This window comes from Sander vitreus, chromosome 3 (genome assembly GCF_031162955.1).
Source record: "Sander vitreus isolate 19-12246 chromosome 3, sanVit1, whole genome shotgun sequence".
Classification (NCBI taxonomy): domain Eukaryota; kingdom Metazoa; phylum Chordata; class Actinopteri; order Perciformes; family Percidae; genus Sander; species Sander vitreus.
Genome location: NC_135857.1, coordinates 34,138,796 through 34,161,274, shown reverse-complemented (window position 1 = coordinate 34,161,274; position 22,479 = coordinate 34,138,796). Strand labels below are relative to the sequence as shown.

General features: G+C 42.9%; 1 protein-coding gene across 1 annotated transcript; it reads left to right on the top strand.

Annotated features, from left to right (window-relative positions):
* Positions 1 to 1,335: 1,335 nt before the first annotated feature.
* Positions 1,336 to 22,274, top strand: LOC144515893 (scavenger receptor cysteine-rich type 1 protein M130-like). Its single transcript, XM_078247083.1, has 10 exons — positions 1,336 to 1,420; positions 9,788 to 9,820; positions 10,909 to 11,205; positions 11,896 to 12,204; positions 12,293 to 12,595; positions 13,436 to 13,744; positions 18,160 to 18,459; positions 19,067 to 19,399; positions 19,799 to 19,884; positions 20,393 to 22,274. The coding sequence occupies exons 1-10, from the start codon at positions 1,378 to 1,380 to the stop codon at positions 20,501 to 20,503; spliced, it is 2,124 nt and encodes a 707-aa protein (XP_078103209.1). The 5' UTR covers positions 1,336 to 1,377; the 3' UTR covers positions 20,504 to 22,274.
* Positions 22,275 to 22,479: the final 205 nt, after the last annotated feature.

The window sequence follows — 22,479 nt, the reverse complement described above, 5'->3', positions numbered from 1 at the left end:
ACAGACTGTCTATGCCCAGGGACAACAGACTGTCTATGTCCAGGGACAACAGACTGTACATGCCCAGGGACAACAAACTGTCTATGCCCAGGGACAACAGACTGTCTATGTCCAGGGACAACAGACTGTACATGCCCAGGGACAACAGACTGTCTATGTCCAGGGACAACAGACTGTACATGCCCAGGGACAACAGACTGTACATGTCCAGGGACAACAGACTGTCTATGCCCAGGGACAACAGACTGTCTATGTCCAGGGACAACAGATGGGAATTAGTAATTCAAATGATAAAGGTCGGTGTCTCCCCTTTAGTCTACATAACATGTCATAACATGTTACCACTTCATGTACAACTGTTCATGTATCATACAGACTGAAACTCAACTTCTAATAAATCAGAAAACAAATACACCAAAAAATATGAACTAAATACTAAATCTAATGTATAGCCTATGGCATAATTTAAACAAGTCTCCCAAGAGAAACGGGTATATCTCTTTATCCCGCCTCTGCTGCTGCACTGTGTGTGTGTGTCTGTGTGTCGGTGTGTGTGTGTGTGTGTGTGTTTGTGTTGAGCCACAAAGTGATTGATGTCTGCGGGAGAGCCCTGTGCCCTCGATTATAACCAATCCAGTCCTTTTTACCACTTGTTAAAATGTAATTTTGTAAATTGTTATAAATGTAAAAAGGCTGTTTTTGCTTACATAGACAGACCAAAAACGCCATCTTATTCATCACTAAATTCACTTCTGAGAACATTTTAGGCGAGAAATGAACGGTTTAGATTGCGAAAATTGATGCCGAATTGACAATTTGCTCTAAAGTTTTCAGAGTTGAGAAGCTCCATGAAGTGACGCGCCAGCCAGCTAGCGCCTGCCCCGGGCCGCTAGCTCGTCGCTCGGCCAGTCACGCTCGGAGACCGTGCTGAGAGCTGGAGGTCTCTCAGACCGCTCTCGTAAATAAGAGGCTTTTATTTCGCCGTTGACGGTTCGTTTGTTTAAATATCACAACACATGTCCATCAGAAGATTAACGGGAACCTGTGGTTAACTGTCTTTATGGAGTTAAACTCCACAAGCACACACACACACACACACACACACTGTCCACAGTCCAGTTCTAGTAAGTAAATGGTACTGCATTACCCGAAATGATCTGATGATCTTCAGCAGTTATTGATGAAACATTACGAGAGGTCACGAGAGGAACTAGCAGCTTCCTGTTGTCGAACGGAAAGAAAGCACACGAAACCTGATGAGATTAAAAGATGACAGAGGAAACTGCATATCTGAGGAGAACTGAAAGACACATATAAGATCAAAAGACAGTACGTGAAGATGATAGAGGCGTGTGGCAGGCGACGCACCAACTGGACATGGCTTGTGTACTGGTGCTGTTCATGTTGCTCTGGAGCTCAGGTAGGACTTCAACCTGTTTAACTACAGTACAGCTGCCCACAAAACACAAGTCTGGATTGTTGTTTTTTATATACTTTGATTAGTTAACGGTCAATTGTTTCTGGATGTTTGAGTTGAGGACAGCTCCGCTTGTTATCGGAAGTGCAATAAAAAGTTAAAGGCCAATAAGTAGTAGCCTACTTTATCAAACCGTATGTGAATCTGTGTCATAGGCCAGGATGGGAAATGAACCCTCTGAGGACAGAGGGCCAAATGATGTCTTTACACATTGCTCTAGGAGAGATTTGGGCCTCACTATACAGAAAGCTGAGTTTGTTCTGAAAATGTTGATATGACACACATGGGAAGATGGCGGTGCGCACCTGTGGCAAGGCAGGTGCTATCTGCGCCATCCCCAAGCTGACAGATGACAAACCTGTTTTTTGTTTTAAAATCAACGCCAAACAAGGGGAAATGATCACGTCCTTGATTCAGAAAGCCATAGTCATGAGTTCTATTTTTACCTTTCTGATTTTATCTCTGCGTTGCTGTTGGACAACAAACCTAAAACAACAAAGACAAAGTAAACAGCATGTTGTTACCTTCGATCCACACAGCCAGTTCGTTACCTACTCCATGATATTGAAAGATGCTAAAGCGACTTCTCCGACAAAGCGGCTTTGATCCAACAGCTGAGGAGATCAGTCGGCTATCTTGCTATCACTCTCCTACTCGCAGGCGATGTCCGCCAAAACCCTGGGCCTAACTCCAGCTGTAGTGTAGTGGTGGCCCACAACTCGCCACTGCATCTACCGGACAAGGTAGGCCTTGGTAGGTCACTCCATGACTGAGAGGCCCCAACGAAGTAATCCATATTTTGTCGTTTCTGGCAAATAAGATTCCAGCCCTTCCAACTATCCCTAAAGTGCGTAATAAATCACCCATTCATAAACAACGCAACGTCACCTGTCATACTTAGTACCAGGGTATAATATTTTTTTTAGAAAAGATCGAAATACTGGCAGAGGAGGTGGACTACTGATGTATGTTAAAGACTGTATAAACTGCAATGAAATTGAACTAAACTGTATGGATATTGAATGTATGGCAGTAAGAATGATTTTATCTACTAGCATGTCATTTACTGTTATTTGTATATATAGACCCCCGTCATCAAATAGTATGTTTTATGAACACCTGAGAAACATTTTTGAAAGAATTTGACCGAAACAAAGAGTTGATTTTGGTTGGAGACTTAAATATTAATTGGACTGAGAAGTCAAAAAGGAAAAAAACTTACAGACATAAGTCAATTTGACCTCACACAATTGATACAAGGTCCCACCAGAATCACCCCATCATCTCAGACACAGATTGATCTCATATTTAGTAATAAACCAGAAAGAATAACTAAAAGTGTCTGACAGGGCTATCGGATCATAATCTGACACTGGTATCACGGAAACTAACAAAACAAAGGTTCATATACCAGCAAGAGAGTAAAAAGGTCTTAAACATTACACCAAAGAGGTTTATCAATGGATTTGAAAGCCAGTTGCATCAGCCACCGTATTTTCCGGACTATAAGTCACTTTTTTTCATGCTTTGGCTGGTCCTGCGACTTATAGTCAGGTGCGACTTATATATCAAAATATATATAATGTAACATGTTTTTAAATGTTATTTCATGCTGAAAACATTACCGTCTACAGCCGCGAGAGGCGCTCTAGGCTTGTGACGACTATATGCTGCTCCTAAAGACAACTGAGAAAGAAAAGAAGCTGCAGGAGATTAGTCTAGAGGTTAGTCTCACTGCAATGAAGAAAACAAAGAAAGCTAGTCGCGCTGAAATCCAGATGGCCAGAGCTGGAGGAAGGAGTCTACAGATGGGTGCTTGAACAACGTGCTGCTGGGAGAGGCTCGTCAACAGTGCAGCTACGTTACGTTAACATAGAGGACACCTACCGTATTCAGCCCCTTGTTCTGGCTGCTGTTGTGGAGTTTAATAACTGGCCTTTCCAGATTAAATGTCTGTTATTGGTCTTGGATTTTGTGAAATAAATCTCTAAATAAATGAGACTTATAGTCCAGTGCGACTTATATATGTTTTTTTCCTCTTCATGACGCATTTTTTGACTGATGCGACTTATACTCCGGAAAATGGAGTGAGATCCTATCTACATAGGACTTAGAGATTGCTTCTAGGAGCTTAATGACCAAGGTTAATAGCATTAAAAGTGAGTTCAGTAAAAGTGTTACATTCTAGAAAAAAGCTAAATCTGCCCTGGCTTAATGAACAAGTATGGAATCTAATGAAGCAGAGGGATCATGCACTGAAAACTGCAATTAAGTCAGGGTTAGCCCATCATAGCAGAACTGTTCAACAGCTACGTAATAAAGCTGTAAATTAACTGAGAAAGGCAAAAGCAAAGTTTTTTATTGATATTATAAATGATTATAAAGGGAACAGTAGGCAAACTTGGGAAAACATCAATAGAGCCTTAAAGAAAAACACCAAAAAAAGAGATAAAGAGTTTGAAATACAAGTACAGGGAACGTTAACTAAAGACAAAGATCTAATTTCTTCTATGTTTAATAGTTATTTTATAGATTCGGTTCAAGATTTGGCACAAGGCTTTGGTCCAAGAGGGAAGGTCATTATACCATCAAATGATAATATTCCAGTGTTTAGCATCTCCGAAGTGCCAGAATCTTCCATAACTAAAGTCTTAGGTAAGTTTAAGAACTCTAAGGCTAAAGATGTTTCTGATTGTGAGTATGAAACCATCCTCTGTACTCCAATTGCTCAACAACGTTTTTTTCCCCAATGCCTGGAAATCAGCAGTAATAACCCCTGTTTTTAAAGCTGGAGATGTTTTCTCTGTTTTGCAGATATGTCCCTGATGTATAAATTGACCCATGATCTTGCACCACCCCCACTCAAGCAATGTGTGTCATTTTGCAGCGATAATGTAAAGGTCTCCAGGGCTTCTGTAAGAGGTGACTGTTACACTCAATTTAGGAAGACTACATTTGGTCAATCAGCTTTTTCATTTACTGTAGTGGAAAAGTGGAACTTAATCCAACTTCATATTAGATAGACATATTATCTCATATTATATCTAAGTCTCAGCAGTTTTAAAATGTCCTTAAAGACTTGGCTGAAGGCGAATCAACTATGTGATCATTGATCTTTTTATAATATGGAATGTATACTGTATACTGGTTTATACGTGATGTAATGCTTGTTATATGTTGTTATGTTTCTATCTGTTTACATGAAACTTAGAATGCGTGGTCTACATGTGATGTTGCGTCTGCCAGTACCTCCGACTGCAAGAAGACGAGGGCCCGTTCATCGCTGCTTGCAGCTTTAATTATTATTATTACGTCAAATGAATCACCTTTTTGAGGGGCTTAACATACTCAAAAACTCACCAAAATTGGCGGTTGCATCAAGCCTGGTGAAAACTTTCGTACATGAACGAAACGTGGTACACATATGTCAAGAGGTACAAAAAACGTCATTGGAGCCATACCCTAAACACTAAAAGGAAGTCCGCCATTTTGAATTGAATGTTCGAATGTTCGCGATTTTGGCCATTTCCACGTCGTACTTTAACGAACTCCTCCTAGAGATTTCATCCGATCAACTTCAAATGTGGTCTGTGCCATCTTAAGACGTTAAAGATGAAAAGTTATTAAAAGAAAAACCTTTCGTAATAGGGCGTGGCCGTGGCGGGATAGCCGTTTTGTGTGTTTCGCCATCGAAACAGGAAGTGGGTGTAACTTGAGTATCCAATTGGCTCAAATCTTTTCAGGATTCACGACATTTGACGACATCTACAGGCCGATATTGGTTCAAAGTGATAATGCCCCCTAGTGGCAACAGGAAGTAGGCCTAAAAGTCAAGGTGCTATACTTTAACGAACTCCTCCTAGAGATTTCATCTGATGGACTTCAAATTTGGTCTGTGCCATCTCAACACCTTAAAGATTAAAAGTTATTAAAAGAAAAACTTTTCGTCAAATGGTGTGGGCGTGGCGGCCATTTTGAGTGTTTAGCGATGAACGAGAAAGTGGCTGTAACTACAATGTACATTGTCATATCTGCTTGAAATTTCTTACAATCAACAAGAGTCCAGGCCTGAGGACACATAAGGCCAATATTGACTTTCGGTCATAGCGCCCCCGCTGGCAACAGGAAATCAGCCTTATATGACAAAAATCATCCGATTTACATGAAACTTAGAATGTGTGGTCTACTTGTGATACTGAGCCAGCCCCTATACTTTAACCACGCCCATGTACTCAGGCCACGCCCCCGTTATGGCTTTTGAACCGTTTAAGGTAGAATCTTGTGTGAGGTATCATTGAACTCAGCAGAGTTCCTTTTTATTGGTGCTGTTTGACCCGCCCCCTGTGTGTTAGCCACGCCCCCTTTCATAACTAATGACCCATTTGATGTAGAATCTTGTGTGAGGTATCATTGAACTCAGCAGAGTTTGTTTGTCATTGGTCATGGTTTGGCCCACCCCCTATTTTTAAGCCATGCCCCCTTTCATAACTGGTGACCCATTTAAGGTAGAGCCTTGTGTGAGATATCATTCCCCTTTCATTGGTGAAGATTTGCACCGCCCCATATGCATAAGCCACGCCCCCTTTAATAGCTAATGACCCGTTTCTTGTACACTATTGTGTGAGGTATCATTGAACTCAACAGCGAGTTCCCTTTTCATTGGTCATGGTTTGGGCCGCCCCCTATGCTTAAGCCACGCCCCCTTTTCACAGCTAATGAACTGTATGACGTAGAGTCTTGTGTGAGGTATCATTGAACTCAACAGCGAGTTCCCTTTTCATTGGTGACGATTTTCAGTGTCTGAGTGCCGCGCAAATGCACGTTTGCAAGAAGCGGCGTCTGTCAGTAAACCCAACGTGCAAGGAGGTGCGAGGGCCCGTCCAATGCTGCTTGCAGCTTTAATTATTATTTCATTTACCACATATTTGTATCTCATTTATATTTATCACAACCATCTTTTTAATTTGCTCATTTCAGACGTGATTAACTCCAGAAGCTGCTGCAAATCCCCACCAGTACAAACAATATGTGTCATCTGCAAATAAGACAAATGTTAGAGATTCTGATGTTTCATTTATGTAGAGAATAAAAAGAATTGGCCCCAACACTGACCCCTGGGGGACACCGCAAGCAACGTCCAAGCAAGACGACATATTTTCACCCATCTTCACAAACCAGCCTGTTATGTAGATAGCTTCTCAGCCAGTTCAAAACAACCCCCCTGATACCATACCGGTCAAGTTTACTGATTAATCTGTCATGATTTATTGTATCGAATGCCTTCTTGAAATCAGTAAATATCCCAGCTGTATATTTACTTTGGTCTAAGGCCTTTGTGATTTCTTCAATTAGCTCAATAACGGCTAAAGATGTAGATCTGTTGGGTCTAAATCCGTATTGACTCTCATCTAGTATGTTGTGTTTATTGATGAATTTGTTAAGACTGCCAACAAAGAGTTTTTCTAAGATTTTGGAAAAGTGGTGTTTGTCTTCAGTTTTGGACAGCAGTATTTATGACTTTTGCCATTTTCATTTTACTTGGGAATTTACCAGTTTGATATGATACATTGCAGATATTTGTTAGTGGTTTTGCAATTCCCTCAAATTACTTTTTTAAACTATTCTCATGTCAATATCATTAGAGTCAGTTGAATTTTTGTTTTTACATTCATGAACAATCTCTATAATTTCCCTCTTTTCCACTGCTGAAAGAAACATTGAGTAAGGATTATTTTCAATGAAATGAACATTCTTTTCGTCAAGAGAATCAGGGTTTTTTTCTGCCAGTTTCGGTCCAACATTTACAAAATAATTATTGAAGCCATTTACTACATCCATATTATTAATAATCATATCATTATTAATAAAGTGATGGTGTTAATTACCTTACCTTATACTATTTAATATATTCCATAAACCTTTAGTAATGTTTTTATTAATATCTAATAATTTGCTGTACTATTCTTTCCTACAATTTCTCATAATACTAGTTAGCTTGTTTTTATATTTCTTTGTTTCTACGACTTTGGTTTTTACGAATTCTTTATATAGTGCATTTTGTAATCCCGTTGTTACCCATGGTCTATCTGAATATTTATGTTTTCTATTGATTTTCGTTTTTAATCATACAATTTAAATACCCCTAAGAATATGTCATATGCTTTATCAGTTTTTTCTTCATTATATAGCTTTTCCCAATTTTGATTTAATAATTCATTTTTTAAAACGTTTATTGTCCGTACTCGAATCTCCTGCTTTTCCTTCTTATAGTCATTATCAAAAACTGTAAACACTGGTAGATGGTCGCTGATGTCATTGATCAGTAATCTCACTTATTGTATTTTCTGTAATATTCGTAAATATGTTGTCAATCAACGTGGCACAGTGAGACGTAATCCTGCTGGGTCTAGTCATTTTTGGATATAGGCTTAAGCTGTACATTGTGTTTATAGAAGTCTTCAGTTGGTTTGTGGTTATTTGGATTAAGCAGATCTATATTAAAATCCCCACAGATGAACATGACCTTTTGATTTGACATCGTAAACATGTCCTCCATCCACCCTTTGAATAGTTCAATATTGGAACCTCGTGCTCTATAACTACAGCTAACAATTACATTCTTCTTGTTTTCGATGCAGATTTCAATTGTTAAACCTTCTAATACATTTCTTATTGCAGTTGTCATTTCCTCAATCACCTTAAAACTGAGATTTTTGTCCACATACACAGCCACACCTCCTCCAGTCTTGTTCTCCCTGTTCTTATAATTAATATCTAATTCAAAGTCCATACCTTTTTCAGGATTAATCCACTTTTCCGATATTGCAATTATGTTAAACAGTTTTGTGAATTGACGTAAATATTCCTTAATATTGAGAACATTTGCATACAGACTTCTACTGTTGAAATGAATAATTGATAGTTTCCGATCTGTGTTAATGGTTAATGGCTTGTTGTACTGATCATCGGTGTAATAGCTGGGAAGAGCATGCTAGAAATAGGGTTGACGCCTATTTTTCACGACAAAAAACTGGCATTTTGGGCCGCAACAATCCCAAAAAAAGGCCGCAAGATCATGGAGGGAAAGGGTTTCCTAGAAGCATAGAGCTTGTCAGTCTGTGTGGGAGCATAATGTATATATTCTTATTCTTTATTTTATAAAGGACAACACACATTTATTAACATTTCTGTGAATGTGCCAGTATTAGCCAGCCGGCTAATTTTCAACTGTAGTCCTTTGGCCACATGATTTTAGACAAGAGCAACAAGAAACAGCCATTCACCAAAGTAAAATACAGAAATACAAAACAACATACCTCGTTGGCTGCATGCTACAAAGAAGGGAATAGTCTTCAGAGGTCTCTTTAATCACTGACATTACATTAAAGGCTCTTTTATTACCATTGTCAAACTTTCACAGGAGCATTAATAGTCCGTGCTTGCTGCTAGCTTGCTGTTTGTTGTTGTGGGTCTCTCACGTGCATCCCAAAGAGCCTTTCGCGGATACTTCAAAATAAAAGTACGTTGAGTCTTACCAAAATAAAAGCAATTTAAATACATTTTTAATGATGACATTGGTTGTTGACTAATTATACATCATGTTATGAAGTAATTGCAACAATTACAATATATTTGATTACAATTATATATAAAATAGTTATTTTAGGGGAATAGAAGTTGAACTCTTTTGATTTGTTATTATTAACCACTGTGTTATTATTCCTTACAGTTGATTCATAGAATAGCTGGCTTAATAACTCATGTGGTTGATTGTAGAAGTACCCCAAAATATGTTTCAAGCTTTTTAAAATTCTGTTTTCAAATTTCATATTTTTTTAGGAACAAAATCTTAAAACCGGCATAATGCAATTCTGAAATATTTAATCGTCTTTACTTTATAATTACGCCTTAATGATTTCGGCTAGTTTATCTTATTTCTAAATTATCTTTTATTTAAGTTAAACTTGGATTCAATTATTTTTAGTCCACCTTCAAATACAAAATGTATGAGTATTTTTTGCAGCATTGCTACTTTAAGGATCTGAATACAAAGCCCCTACTCACCCAGAAAATGATCAGACTGTGATACAGGTTGTGCAAGCAGCTCATAGCGACCCAACAAAACTCTCGTGGCTGTAGTAATTATCGCGAGAGCAGGTTTTAAACCGTCAGTTTGTGATCCCTCAATGTCTTTCAATGGCTTGTTTGAATAATAACTGTAGAAACTGTAAAGGACGTTTCTACTGTAACCTTTCTGCCTGACCTGTCCAGAACAGGACACGTTTTTCATTTATTTATGTTTTGTTTTAGGATTCCTCCCAGGTTTCCAGACAACAGAACAAGGTAAAATGGAGAAACTAGATATAAATGAAGAATTACACAGGAAATTATTTTACTAATTACTTCTCGTTGCAAAGTAACTCCTGCACACTGTCTGACTTGCAAAGATACATTTAAAAAGGTTTTAGATTTAGGTTTAGTACCGAAACGTCACAGGGTCAGCCCTGGGATCATAGGGCTGTGGGAACATAGGGCTGTGGGACCATTGGGCTGTGGGAACATAGGGCTGTGGGACCATTGGGCTGTGGGACCATAGGGCTGTGGGAACATAGGGCTGTGGGAACATAGGGCTGTGGGACCATTGGGCTGTGGGAACATTGGGTTGTGGGAACATAGGGCTGTGGGACCATTGGGCTGTGGGAACATAGGGCTGTGGGACCATTGGGCTGTGGGACCATAGGGCTGTGGGAACATAGGGCTGTGGGAACATAGGGCTGTGGGACCATAGGGCCGTGGGAACATAGGTCCGTGGGACCATAGGGCTATGGGATCATAGGTCTGTGGGACCATAGGGCTGTGGGAACATTGGGCTGTGGGATCATAGGTCCGTGGGAACATAGGGCTGTGGGATCATAGGGCTGTGGAAACATAGGGCTGTGGGAACATTGGGCTGTGGGATCATAGGTCCGTGGGAACATAGGGCTGTGGGACCATAGGGCTGTGGAAACATAGGACTGTGGGACCATAGGGCCGTGGGAACATAGGACCGTGGGAACATAGGGCTGTGGGACCATAGGGCTGTGGAAACATAGGACTGTGGGACCATAGGGCCGTGGGAACATAGGACCGTGGGAACATAGGGCCACGGGAACATAGGTCCGTGGGAACATAGGGCCGTGGGAACATAGGTCCGTGGGAACATAGGTCTGTGGGACCATAGGGCTGTGGGAACATTGGGCCTTGGGATCATAGGTCCGTGGGAACAAAGGCATTCTCCCAACGCCATCAGTTATTAAAGTTATCTTTGCAAGTTAGACAGTGTGCGGGAATTTCTTTTAAACCGTTGACCTACTCGACCCTCTCCTACACACCTGTCTCATGTAACAGATTAAATATTTCTCTGTACTAATTACTCTCTCACCTGTGTTCAGATATTGATGATATCCGGTTGTTGGGAGGATCCAGCCGCTGTTCTGGTGTGCTACAGGTGAAGCGCCAGGGAATGTGGTCAGAAGTGAATGACTATGCCTGGGACCTGAAGTTAGCAGACGTAGTTTGCAGACATCTGGACTGTGGCTCTGTGGTTCGATCTTCATCAAAAAGACGTTCATACTTAAACCCTTTTATCAGTATCACACCTTCCTGTCTTGAGTCTGGACCTAGACTGAAGAAATGTTTAACAAAAAGGTCCCAGACTGAGGCTACCAGTTTGGAGATCATCTGCTCAGGTAACAACAATCAGTAACACAAAAACACAAATTCCAAAGCAAGCTCAAAAGTAGGCTTGTTGCTGGAGGCTCACAGCTTCAAACCTTCCAAGATATTCCTCTTATATCAGCCACCAGAAGGGGACTGTCACTGAACTGGCCTGTAACAAAGCATTATAATAAAATTTCAAAATGTAGCAGTGCCATTGACGAGCAGCTTAAATAGACCGCCACATGTGTATACAGCGGTGCAGATCGAGTTGCCTGCCTGAACTAGCTCGGAAGCGCAGCCCCATTTAAGGAAAAAGATCACAGTTTGGATTCAAACACTCCCAAGGAACAAACATTTCCTGTGTGAAAATCTTGTTTTCCCATGGAAGCGAACTCCGCTCTCAGGCTTGAAAGCTCTGTTTTATGACCCAAACATCCACCCGGACAGTATTCCTTTACAGCAGCAGTTAATGTGGTGCATACAGTGAAAAAAACGTAGCATACATAGGAATAATAGTGCCTTACTTTTCGTAGCTATATGTACGAATAGTTCTGGTTTGGCAACATAAGGCCCAATAAGACAGAGAGCACATTTTAGCGGCCTTGTGTCAGTGTTATTTTGCCATGCCATATACTTTTATACACTTTCAATTCTCTGTCAGCATATTTTTCTGTCTTTCTTTCTCTTTCTCTGTCTGTCTATCTCTCTCTCTTCTTCAGACTCTGTCAGGCTGGTGAATGGGACTAGTCTGTGTTCAGGCAGACTGGAGGTAAAGTCTAACCAGTCTACCCAGTCGTGGCCCTCAGTGTGTGAAGATGACTTTGACTTGCAGGATGCAGAGGTGGTCTGCAGGGAGCTTGGCTGTGGGGCTCCTTCAGTCCTCCAGGGGGCGCTCTATGGAGACACGGAGGCTCCAGTGTGGACCAAAGAGTTCCAGTGTAGAGGCAATGAGTCTGCTCTGCTGGACTGTGACAGCTCAGATACAAACACCTGCTCTTCTGGCAAAGCTGTTGCACTCACCTGCTCAGGTAGAAGAGAGCTGTAGCTTTGATTTGAGTTTCTATTTTGATAAAATGTGGCATGATCTATTTTTACCAATTACTCTTGTCTGCTCAGAGCCCGATAATTTCAAATTGGCGAAAGGATCCAGCCGCTGTGCCGGTGAACTGGAGATGAAGAAAGAGGGAAAGTGGAGTAAAGTGGATGTTATAGATTCTGCCTGGAATCTAAAGACAGCAGATGTAGTGTGTAGACATCTTGACTGCGGCTCTGCTGTTTCAACAAGGTGGAAAAATATGAAGTTGTACAGAAGAACCTGGCGGATTAGCTCAAGTTGCCTTCAATCCAAGTCTGCAGTTAGGGAGTGTATATTAACAACGTATTCCACTTCCACTTCCAAAATGGAGATCATCTGCTCAGGTAACACCACACCAGGCAATACTTTAGCTATAACTGTAATCTCAGTCTTCTCGTTTGCATTTACATTTCTTACAGATGCTTTTGTTCAAAGAATGTCCAAATGAGGTAACATCCAAGCTACAGTAGATCCAGGAGATGTCATCAAGAATAAGAGCTTAGTTTTATATTCCATATGACAGTGCCACTTGGTTGCAGATGCATGCAGCAGTGCATAGGTTTATGGGAAATGAAAAGGCAGCATTGAGTAAGTTATCTTATTCAGCCAGCAATGGAGAACTACGGCTGTATGTACCGGACTCAGAATTAAGTCAGCTGAATCAGATTTGGCTGTTCAATACAAATATGAAAGCACTATGTTATATGACCCACCCATCCAACCCGACCTTTTCCCTAAGCAGTCCACAGCGCTTTGATACAGCAGCATTGTATGTGTTACCTACAGTTGTATGGTTCATGAGCAGCCTGATACGTTAGACATTTTATGTTTTGGTTGGGCGACATAAGGCCCCGATCAGACATAGCGCGTTTTATCAACTTTGGGCGGTGTTTTGCTCGCTGCTTTTGTGTTGCTGAGCGCCTCATATTTTGTTGTTCCATTGCGCCTTGCATTTTTGCAGGAGTGCCCTGAACGCCTTGAGTTGAAAAAACTTCAACTCAGAGAGAAAAAGTGCCCAAAGCCAGAGATTTGGTGGTTGCCTAGCAAGAATAACAAAAACATGCAACTGGCAGCACTATTGTATTTTAAGGTGTTAGTGTTATTTTGCAATGCCATACTTTTATATACTCTGTCTGCATGTTTTTCTGTCTTTCTTTCTCTGTCTGTCTCTCTCTCTTCTTCAGACTCTGTCAGGCTGGTGAATGGGACTAGTCTGTGTTCAGGCAGACTGGAGGTAAAGTCTAACCAGTCTACCCAGTCGTGGCCCTCAGTGTGTGAAGATGACTTTGACTTGCAGGATGCAGAGGTGGTCTGCAGGGAGCTTGGCTGTGGGGCTCCTTCAGTCCTCCAGGGGGCGCTCTATGGAGACACGGAGGCTCCAGTGTGGACCAAAGAGTTCCAGTGTAGAGGCAATGAGTCTGCTCTGCTGGACTGTGACAGCTCAGATACAAACACCTGCTCTTCTGGCAAAGCTGTTGCACTCACCTGCTCAGGTAGAAGAGAGCTGTAGCTTTGAATTACTGGTAACATTTTATTCAAAGTGTGCAAAAGACTGACATGACACCGGTCATGAACATGAACAAACCTTTATGAATGCTTGACTGTCATTAGGTAAAATATGACACTTTTAATGCAAAGTTAAAACAGTTTAAGATGTTTGTGTTATGACGATTTGAAATTAAGCAAAACAATATAACCTGGCATATTGCACTGGCCAGTTTTGAATTACGCCTATACACTGAGCTCCTCTCTCCTCCTCTCTCTCTCCATCTGTGTGCATTCATGTCCCATTAATGTCATGTCCCATGTTACTAACTTAGCTTCTTGCCCGGAACCCTTGTGCTGTCTCGCCTCGCAGATTTCCTTGGATTGTGGTGGCACCTGGATCGTGTTTGCGGTTACTGCCATGATCCTGCTTGACGGCTTGCTACACCCTGCACTTCTACTGCTATTATTATTAGTCCTAGTTCTAATATCTTTACTGTTACTATAATTGCCACTCTTCATCATGCCATTCCATTATACCGACTGATATAATTATTATGAGTCGTATTTCTGAATCTCTTTCTCTCTAACCGGTCGAGGCAGATGGCCGCCCACCAAGAGACAGGTTCTGTCTGAGGTTCCTGCCTGTTAAAAGGAAGTCTTTCATACCAAATGCTTGCTTCTAGGAATTGTTGGGTCTCTGTAAATTATAAATGTCTAGAGCTACTCTATCTGTAAAGTGTCCTGAGATAACTCCTGTTATGACTTGACACTATGAATAAAATTGAACATTAATTAGGCCTGCTATGACATATTTATAACAGGTTATGTTGTCTAGGTTATTAACACAGAGATTGTTGTCTTGCTTAAAGTCATTGGATTCCCCTGGCTGTCCTTGCACAATCTCCACATCAACTGGTCTGACAACACCATCTTGGGATGGAGCCCCTTCTGTCTGTCCTCATGCCTCATGTCTGCTATTACTCCTGCCTCTCCTTCTCAAGCCATTGAAGAATTTCCTGATTTATCTGGGATTCCACGCAAGTATTTGGACCTCAAGCCTGTGTTCAGCAAGTCACGTTTAGTCTCCCTACCCCCTCATAGGCCATATGATGTGTGCGATTGAGCTCCTCCCTGGCACCTCTCCCCCTAAGGGCAGGCTCTACTCCCTCTCTCCCTCAGAAAGAGGAGCCTTGAATAAGTACATTGCAGAGTCACTGGCTGCTGGTATCATCCGCCCATCATTGTCCCGTGCTGGTGCTGGCTTCTTTTTCGTTAAACGGCCTTCAACACCCCAACAGGCCACTATGAGTATCTTGTGGTCCCTTTCGGATTGACCAATGCGCCAGCTGTTTTTCAGGCTCTGGTTGATGATGTCTTGAGAGACTTCTTGAATGTTTTTGTTTACCATGATGACATTTAGTTTTTTTCCCGTTCTCTTGCTGACCATAGGCTCCATGTCAGGCAGGCTTCTGGAGAACAAACTTTTTGTCAAGGCGGAGAAGTGTGAATTCCATTCCAAGGACTCGGTCTCCTTTTTGGGCTACATTATCTCTCCCTCCCAGGTCCAGATGGACCCCTCGAAACTGAAGGCAGTGGTTAACTGGGCCACTCCCTCTTCAAGATGAGAAATCCAGCGTTTCCTGGGCTTCGCAAATTTCTGCAGGCGATTCATCAGGAACTACAGTTCTGTGGCTGGCCCTCTCACTTCTACCAAGTCACTTTTCCGATGGCATGAAGGCGCAGAGGAGGCTTTTGCTGAGCTCAAGCGGAAATTCACTTCAGCCCCTATTCTCATCATTCCCGACCCCACCCTTCAATTTGTGGTTGAGGTGGATGCCTCTGAGTCTGGAGTGGGGGGGGGCGTTCTCTCCCAGAGATCTCGCAAAGATAACAAGCTCCACCCATGTGCTTTTTTCTCTCGCCGCCTCTCTTCAGCAGAGAGGAACTATGATATTGGGGATCGGGAGCTTCTGGCAGTGAAACTGGCCCTGGAGGAATGGAGGCATTGGCTGGACGGAGCTGTTCCTCCTTTCCTGGTCTGGACGGATCACAAAAACCTGGAATATCTCCGAACAGCCAAGCGCCTCAACGCTCGACAAGCCAGGTGGTCCCTCTTTTTCTCGCGGTTCAATTTCTCTCTCTCTTATCGTCCAGGATCCAGAAATGCCAAGCCTGATGCTCTTTCCTGGCAGTCCGCCTCAGCTCAGGAACCGACCTCCGTGGAGACCATCCTCCCTTCTACGTGCCTGGTGGGAGCTCCCCGAATGGATATAGAGGCCATGGTACAGGCGGCTCGGGAGCAAGAGCAGGTACCAAGCAAATAACCCCCTAACCGCTTGTTTGTGCCTCTCACTGTCCGATCACAGGTGCTGGAATGGGGGCATAATTCCAAATTGCCTGCCATCCCGGGGCAGCCCGGACCCTGGCATTGGTCGGACAGTGCTTTTGGTGGCCATCCATGAGGAAGGATGTCCAGACCTTTGTGGCAGTCTGTGCCGTCTGCACTAGGAACAAGATGGGTAACAGACCTCCTGCGGGGCTCCTAAGACCTCTCCCCACCCCTCACCTAGTCAAAATTTTGTGACTGGGCTCCCCAATTCTGATGGAAATGCATGCATTTTGACTGTGGTAGATCGGTTCTCCAAAGCTGCCCATTTCATTCCCTTGTCTAAGCTACCCTCTGCCAAACAGACTGCTGAGTTACTAGTTTTTCATGTGTTCCACCTGCATGGTCTTCCTTCTGACATAGTATCTGATCTCAGTTCACTGCTCAGTTTTGGAAGGCGTTTTGCAAACTGATCGGTGCTTCTCCCAGCTTGTCTTCAGGTTTCCCCCCCCCAGACAAATGGACAGACCGAGCGGGCGAACCAGAAGCTGGAAGTGGCACTCAGGTGTATGACCTCTCAGGACCCGGCCTCGTGGAGCTTGGCTCTTCCCTGGGTGGAATACGCACACAACTCCTTGCCCACCTCAGCCACTGGCCTCTCCCACTTTCACTGCTGTTTGGGTTATCAACCCCCCTTGTTTCCCGCCCAAGAGGAGGAGGTTGCAGTCCCCTTGGCCCAGGCGTTTGTGCGTTGGTGCAAGAGGACTTGGTCTCGAGCCAGGGCTCGGCACTTGCACTCTGTAGAGGGCTTTAAGGAACAGGCAGACAGGCATCATTCGGCTGCTCCAAGGTACAGAGTGGGCCAGAGGGTACTGCTTTCCACTCGCGATCTGCCCCTCTGGTCCCCCTGCCGCAAGTTGAATCCCAGGTTTGTTGGGCCATTCTCCATCTCGAAGGTGATCAACCCCTGTTCAGTTAAACTTGCCTTGCTTCGGACTATGCGTCGTATTAATCCGACATTCCATGTCTCCCTGGTGAAACCTCTTGTCTCTAGTCCCCTGTCCCCACCCTCCAAACCCCCTCCTCCCAGGGTTGTTGATGGAGGTGAGAGCAGTCTCCTGAGGGTACGTCGCTGAGGTAGAGGGCTCCAGTACCTCGTTGACTGGGAAGGCTATGGCCCTGAGGAGCGCAGCTGGGTCCCTGCCAGGTTCATCGTGGACCGCTCCCTGATCGCAGAGTTCCACCGACGCCATCTGGAGGCTCTGGCTGGGACGCCTGGTAGCGTCCATCAGAGGGGGGTACCGTCACAGCTCGGCCCAGAATCCCCTCTTCTTAGCCTGTGACCTGTCATGCCTCTGCTGTTCCTGGACTCCAGTCCGGGTTTTTCCTCTATCCTGTCTCCTGGTTGACTACAAGGGAGTTGCCTATCATCAGTGCTTGCACTGCCACACCTGTTGCCACTCTCCTCGTCAGCCATAGTTTTTTAAAGCAGTGGCAGGAGGGGCACTCTTTTCCAGATTGTCACATGCCCATGTTCTGTTGTATTTACCGGTTTTGACCAAAGCATGTGTTCTGGACTTGGATATTGGACTTAACCTTCTTGGAAACCTTCGCTCGGACCTTGCCTTCCCTTTTTGTCTTGCCACTTTGGATGTCTGACTGAACCCTGCCTGTACTACTGCCTGTGTTTTTGCCTGCCAAACCTGGGTACCGAACTCTGCCTGTTTTTGCCACTTTGAATATTGGACTGAGCCCTGCCTGTTACCTCTGCCGTGTTTTTTCTATCAAGTGCTCTGCCTGGCTGCCTATTCCTGTGTTTACCTACATAATCTACTCTCTGCCTCCTGAGTCTGCTTTTGGTTCCACAATTTCTTACCAGGCCTCACCGGCCCTGATATCATATAATGCCAACTTTACATCAAAGGTGTCATTAGGTAAATTATGACACCTTTGATGCTTTGAAGGGTATGCATAACAGTGACATGACATTATGTCATGTCACTCTTATGCACAGCCTTCAAATGAAGTGTTACCAAACATACTTATAAAAAAGACTTCATTTATTTCATTAATTATTCTCGTGTCTTTGTTCAGAGCCTGATGATGTCAGGTTGTCAGGAGGAGCCAGTAGCTGTGCTGGTACACCAGAGATGAAACAGAGTTGGTGGAGCCCAGTGACTGACTGGGATTCTGAATGGGACCAGAAGTTATCATCTGCAGTATGTAAACGGCTGGGCTGTGGTTCTGCTGTTTCCACAAACATAAGCAACAGCTCTTCAGAAACCTCTGTGTGGGGGATCAGTCGTTCTTGTGTTCAGTCTGATTGGATAGTACGGGAGTGTTTATGGTTAAGGTCCAGGCAAAGCACCAAGAACCTGGAGGTGGTCTGCTCAGGTATGAACAGTGACCGTCACATTCTTAACCTTTTTACTTTCTTTTGCTAATAAACAAATCCTGTCATTTTATCCGATGCGGTCGGGATGGTGTAGACGGCGCATGTGGTCGCTGCGAACCTTCTGATCATTCGTACTGGTTGCGGTCAAAGCAGTTAAAAAGGAAATATTGCCTTAGTTTCAAGATGCTGTTTACTCAAAATTCCTACCCTATTATCTACAGTATGTTATGTAACTTCCAAAATAACAGACAATTTTTGCCACTTTTCTTGAGGCAGGAGTTGTTTTGTTCTGGTTTAGGAAGAAAGTTGGAGAACAATTAGACATAAAACAGGATTTAGGCTTTATAGGATGGTTGTTTTCTTTGGCAACTTTCATGTTTTTATCTCAAATGATGAGTTTTAGGCATTCTTTTATCAAATGTCTTTAAAATAATAGTGTACCCCAGGTTAGAGCTGAGCCCCAAATGTTTACAACGTCCGACCCTGGATGAAACACGTTTTACTTTGCTCAGTGTTTATCACTTTAACAAAACAAATAAAGATGATGATGGTAGAATTTTATATTCTTGATATGTGGTTTTAATTTCTCATCCACTGTGTCCACAGATTTGCTGGCTCAGCCAAACATCTCCTTCTCTACCCACATTGACGGGGTTTCTGAGGCCACGCAGCAGGGATTGCGAGTGCTCATGGGCTCCGACTTCACCATCAGCTGCTCCATCCTGCCACAGTACCCAGGAGGCTCCTTCCAGCTCATCTTCAACACCTCCGACCCAGAACAGAAGAACTACACCCTGCCAGCTGTCAATCACTCGGCCCACTTCCTGTTCTCTGCTGCAGACTCCACCCACCGAGGGGAGTACCGCTGTGTTTATAACCTCTACGTTTTCTCCCATAACTTCTCTTCTGAGAGCTGGCCGCTCCATCTGACTCTCGCAGGTAACTTTATAGATAATCTAAATCAAATGATTGCATGAAATGCATGCATGAAAATATTATTTGTCTAGATTAGATAAAAAGTCATGAGGTGCCAACTGTTTCCATGTATGAAAACGCACAACATCTTGTTTCCTGCTGCTGTTCAGAATAATCTCATGAATGAATGGATAAAAACCATGTAAACTGGGACTAAGTTTAAAGTTCATATGAAGTTTGATTTCAGGTTGCTGATGTCAGTTTAAATGCACTTTAAATTTGCATTTAGTTTATTAAACTAGATTGTGTTTAAGAACCTGACAATCTGAATCAGCTGGTTTATACAACTATATGACTGTATGAAAACACATTTAGCATTCATGAGAGTCCATCCAGAATGATTGTACGGTAAATCTGTTTCAGCCTCTGTAACACATCTGGTCATCAGACTGGTTGTCCTAGTGCTGCTGGTGCTCGTGTCCGGTGCTGCCCTGTTTTGCTATTCCAAGGTACTATACACATACACACACTATACACTTCTATGTCTTAAACTCACGGACATTTCATATTAAAAGCCTTCCAGTGGCTCATCTCTCTCTGTCCTGGTAGGCTTTTTAATTTAAAAACCTCTACAGCAAATGCTGTTTTTCACTCTCATGAAAGCAAACTGTAACATCAATGGAAGAAAAACAGCATTTCAAAGGAATGGAAACTGGACACGCGGGTAGATATGCACATTTTCGGCCCTTTTCCAGCACTCTGCTGTGACACGCTTCTTTAACTTCTGTCATCTCGGCCACAAATTCCTCTTGTCCTGGCCCAAGCAGCGCTAAAAATATGGAATTAGCCGGCACAGTTTGACAGAGACTGAATAAGTAACGGATATAAAACAGAAGTAACATTTTAACTGGCCTCCACGCTACTTTGTTCTGTTCACTAACCCTGTGTTGTAAGAGTAGCGGTTCTCTTTTGGAGAACCAAAAGGTATCTAAGACATTTCCTGTCATGTTTCTCTAGGCCAGCAGAGGGCAGACGCCAAGACGAGAGGACAAACTGGAGCTGGATTACCTCGGTGGTGCTGACGACTTGCTGGGTAAAGAGGCAGGAGGAGCGCAGGGCTCAGAGTAGGATCTTACAGCCAGATGGACGCCTCCGCTCTCAAACAGCCAAATCAGAGCAGTTCAGGTGTGGGATAATATCAGGTGTAGCTTTCCTAGAGAAGACCCAGACAAACGACTACATTGGCAAACCTTTAAACCATTGCAAAGGGGGGAACAATTATAGAATATGATTGTACATTTATGCTTTTATTATTAGATTTTTTTTTTCTGCATAGAGAAATATGTGGCACCCCCCCCCAAGAGGTTTTAGCCAGTGTCTAAAGGAAAATCACCAGCGCTAATACATCTTTGACTTCCAGCTGTCAACTCCCCCCCCCTCTCTCTGACATAGAGGCATCAGCATTACATTTAAACAGTCTTATATGCAGTTGAAAGTTCCTTGTACTCAATCAACATTTATTTGTATAGCTCTTTACAGCAACCTACGGGTATCCAACATGCTTTACAGAAAAGGACCAAGAATAAAACAACATAACATACAATAAAAAGAATAAAACAGAATTTGGGGTCAAGTGAACTCAGATTTGTGTTTTCTGTCACATATATAAAGACGTATCCACCATGTATTGGGGCATAAAAATGTATCAGGATGCAGGAAACAATGTGTCTGGCTTTCAGAATTTCCTAGGAGAGGACCCACAGACTTCCCCATGCTTAATGTCCCCCCCCGCCAAAAGCCAGGAAAAACCCTGTACTATATTCTTATTAAGCTCCTGCCCTGATGTTTCACAATGAAAGCCTCCCAGTGGCTCATTAGACACGATCCCTCCCTTTCCTGGTAGGTTTTTAGGTGGAAAGAGACACCAAAGATTATTGATGTCGCTTTTGTAACTGATTATAAAGATGATGTAGGGAGGAAAATGTGATATTTTGTTGCACCATATAATCTGCAGAGCCAGTCAAAGAAAAGCTGTAGTATGTTAGCCGTTAGCTTGCCTTATTCATGATAATCAAGTACTGTCACATTAGACGAGTGTATATGTTTAACTATATTCTTTTTAACATGATGAAAACAAGATGTGAGAAGTGGTGATGAAGTTAAGAAGGCTGATGTAACTTAATGTGATGCTTGAAATAAGTGTCGGACATCATTTTAAGTCTTATGACACGCCAATTTGTATGCCATTATTGGCGCGTTATCAAGACGCATACTCGCTTTTTAGCGTGTTTATCAACGCCCTTTGGCCTCTGTGGACTCACATTACCTTGTGATTGCGTGTGAATTTACGCTGTAGCGAGTAGTATGAAAGGGTGAAAATCTGCGTAAGGTAGTCGGTCGGGGGGGGGGGAGGATGGGTCAAACAACACAGGACTTTCAGCCAGGAGACCGGGGGTCGTGTCCCGCGTGTCACGTTTCCTAAACCCAACCGTAGCTTTCTTCTTTTCGTAAACCCAACCCGTCCGCTGTAATGCTAATTAGTAATGCTAATAGTCTTTCCTGCTCAGTCTGTCGCTTTTACACTGTTGTCCCTGGCAATGGATCCCAAAATGTTGGGCGGGCTCAGACACCTCCCAAATCGTCACGTGACAGCAAGCTCAATACGGCGTTGACCTACACGCGGATAGCTCAAAATGCGTACAGATAACACGCCACTTGGCTTTAGAAAATGGCGCGTACGTTTACGCGAAGTCATGATGTCACGTTGCTTCAGAGGAATTTTCACATTTTGTGTAAATAGTTACACAGCTGTAAAATAAAAGTACAAACACCATTTGATTCTAGGTTAATGTCTGAACTGTTAATATGTACTTTTTATAATGTATCCCAATAAATGAAGTTTGCATTAACTGGAGTGTGTGGATGACTTTTATGTAGTGAGGGGTGAACACTGGTTGTGTTTCTGGATTTTACTGCATAGTTTCTTTTCCCGCCTTTGGCCACCTCTCGGTTAAGAGAAGTCTCCACTTTGCTGAGGAAAAAACAAACACACATTATTGACAGGGACATTGCAGACTGAAACAATAAAAAAAAAAAAGAATGAA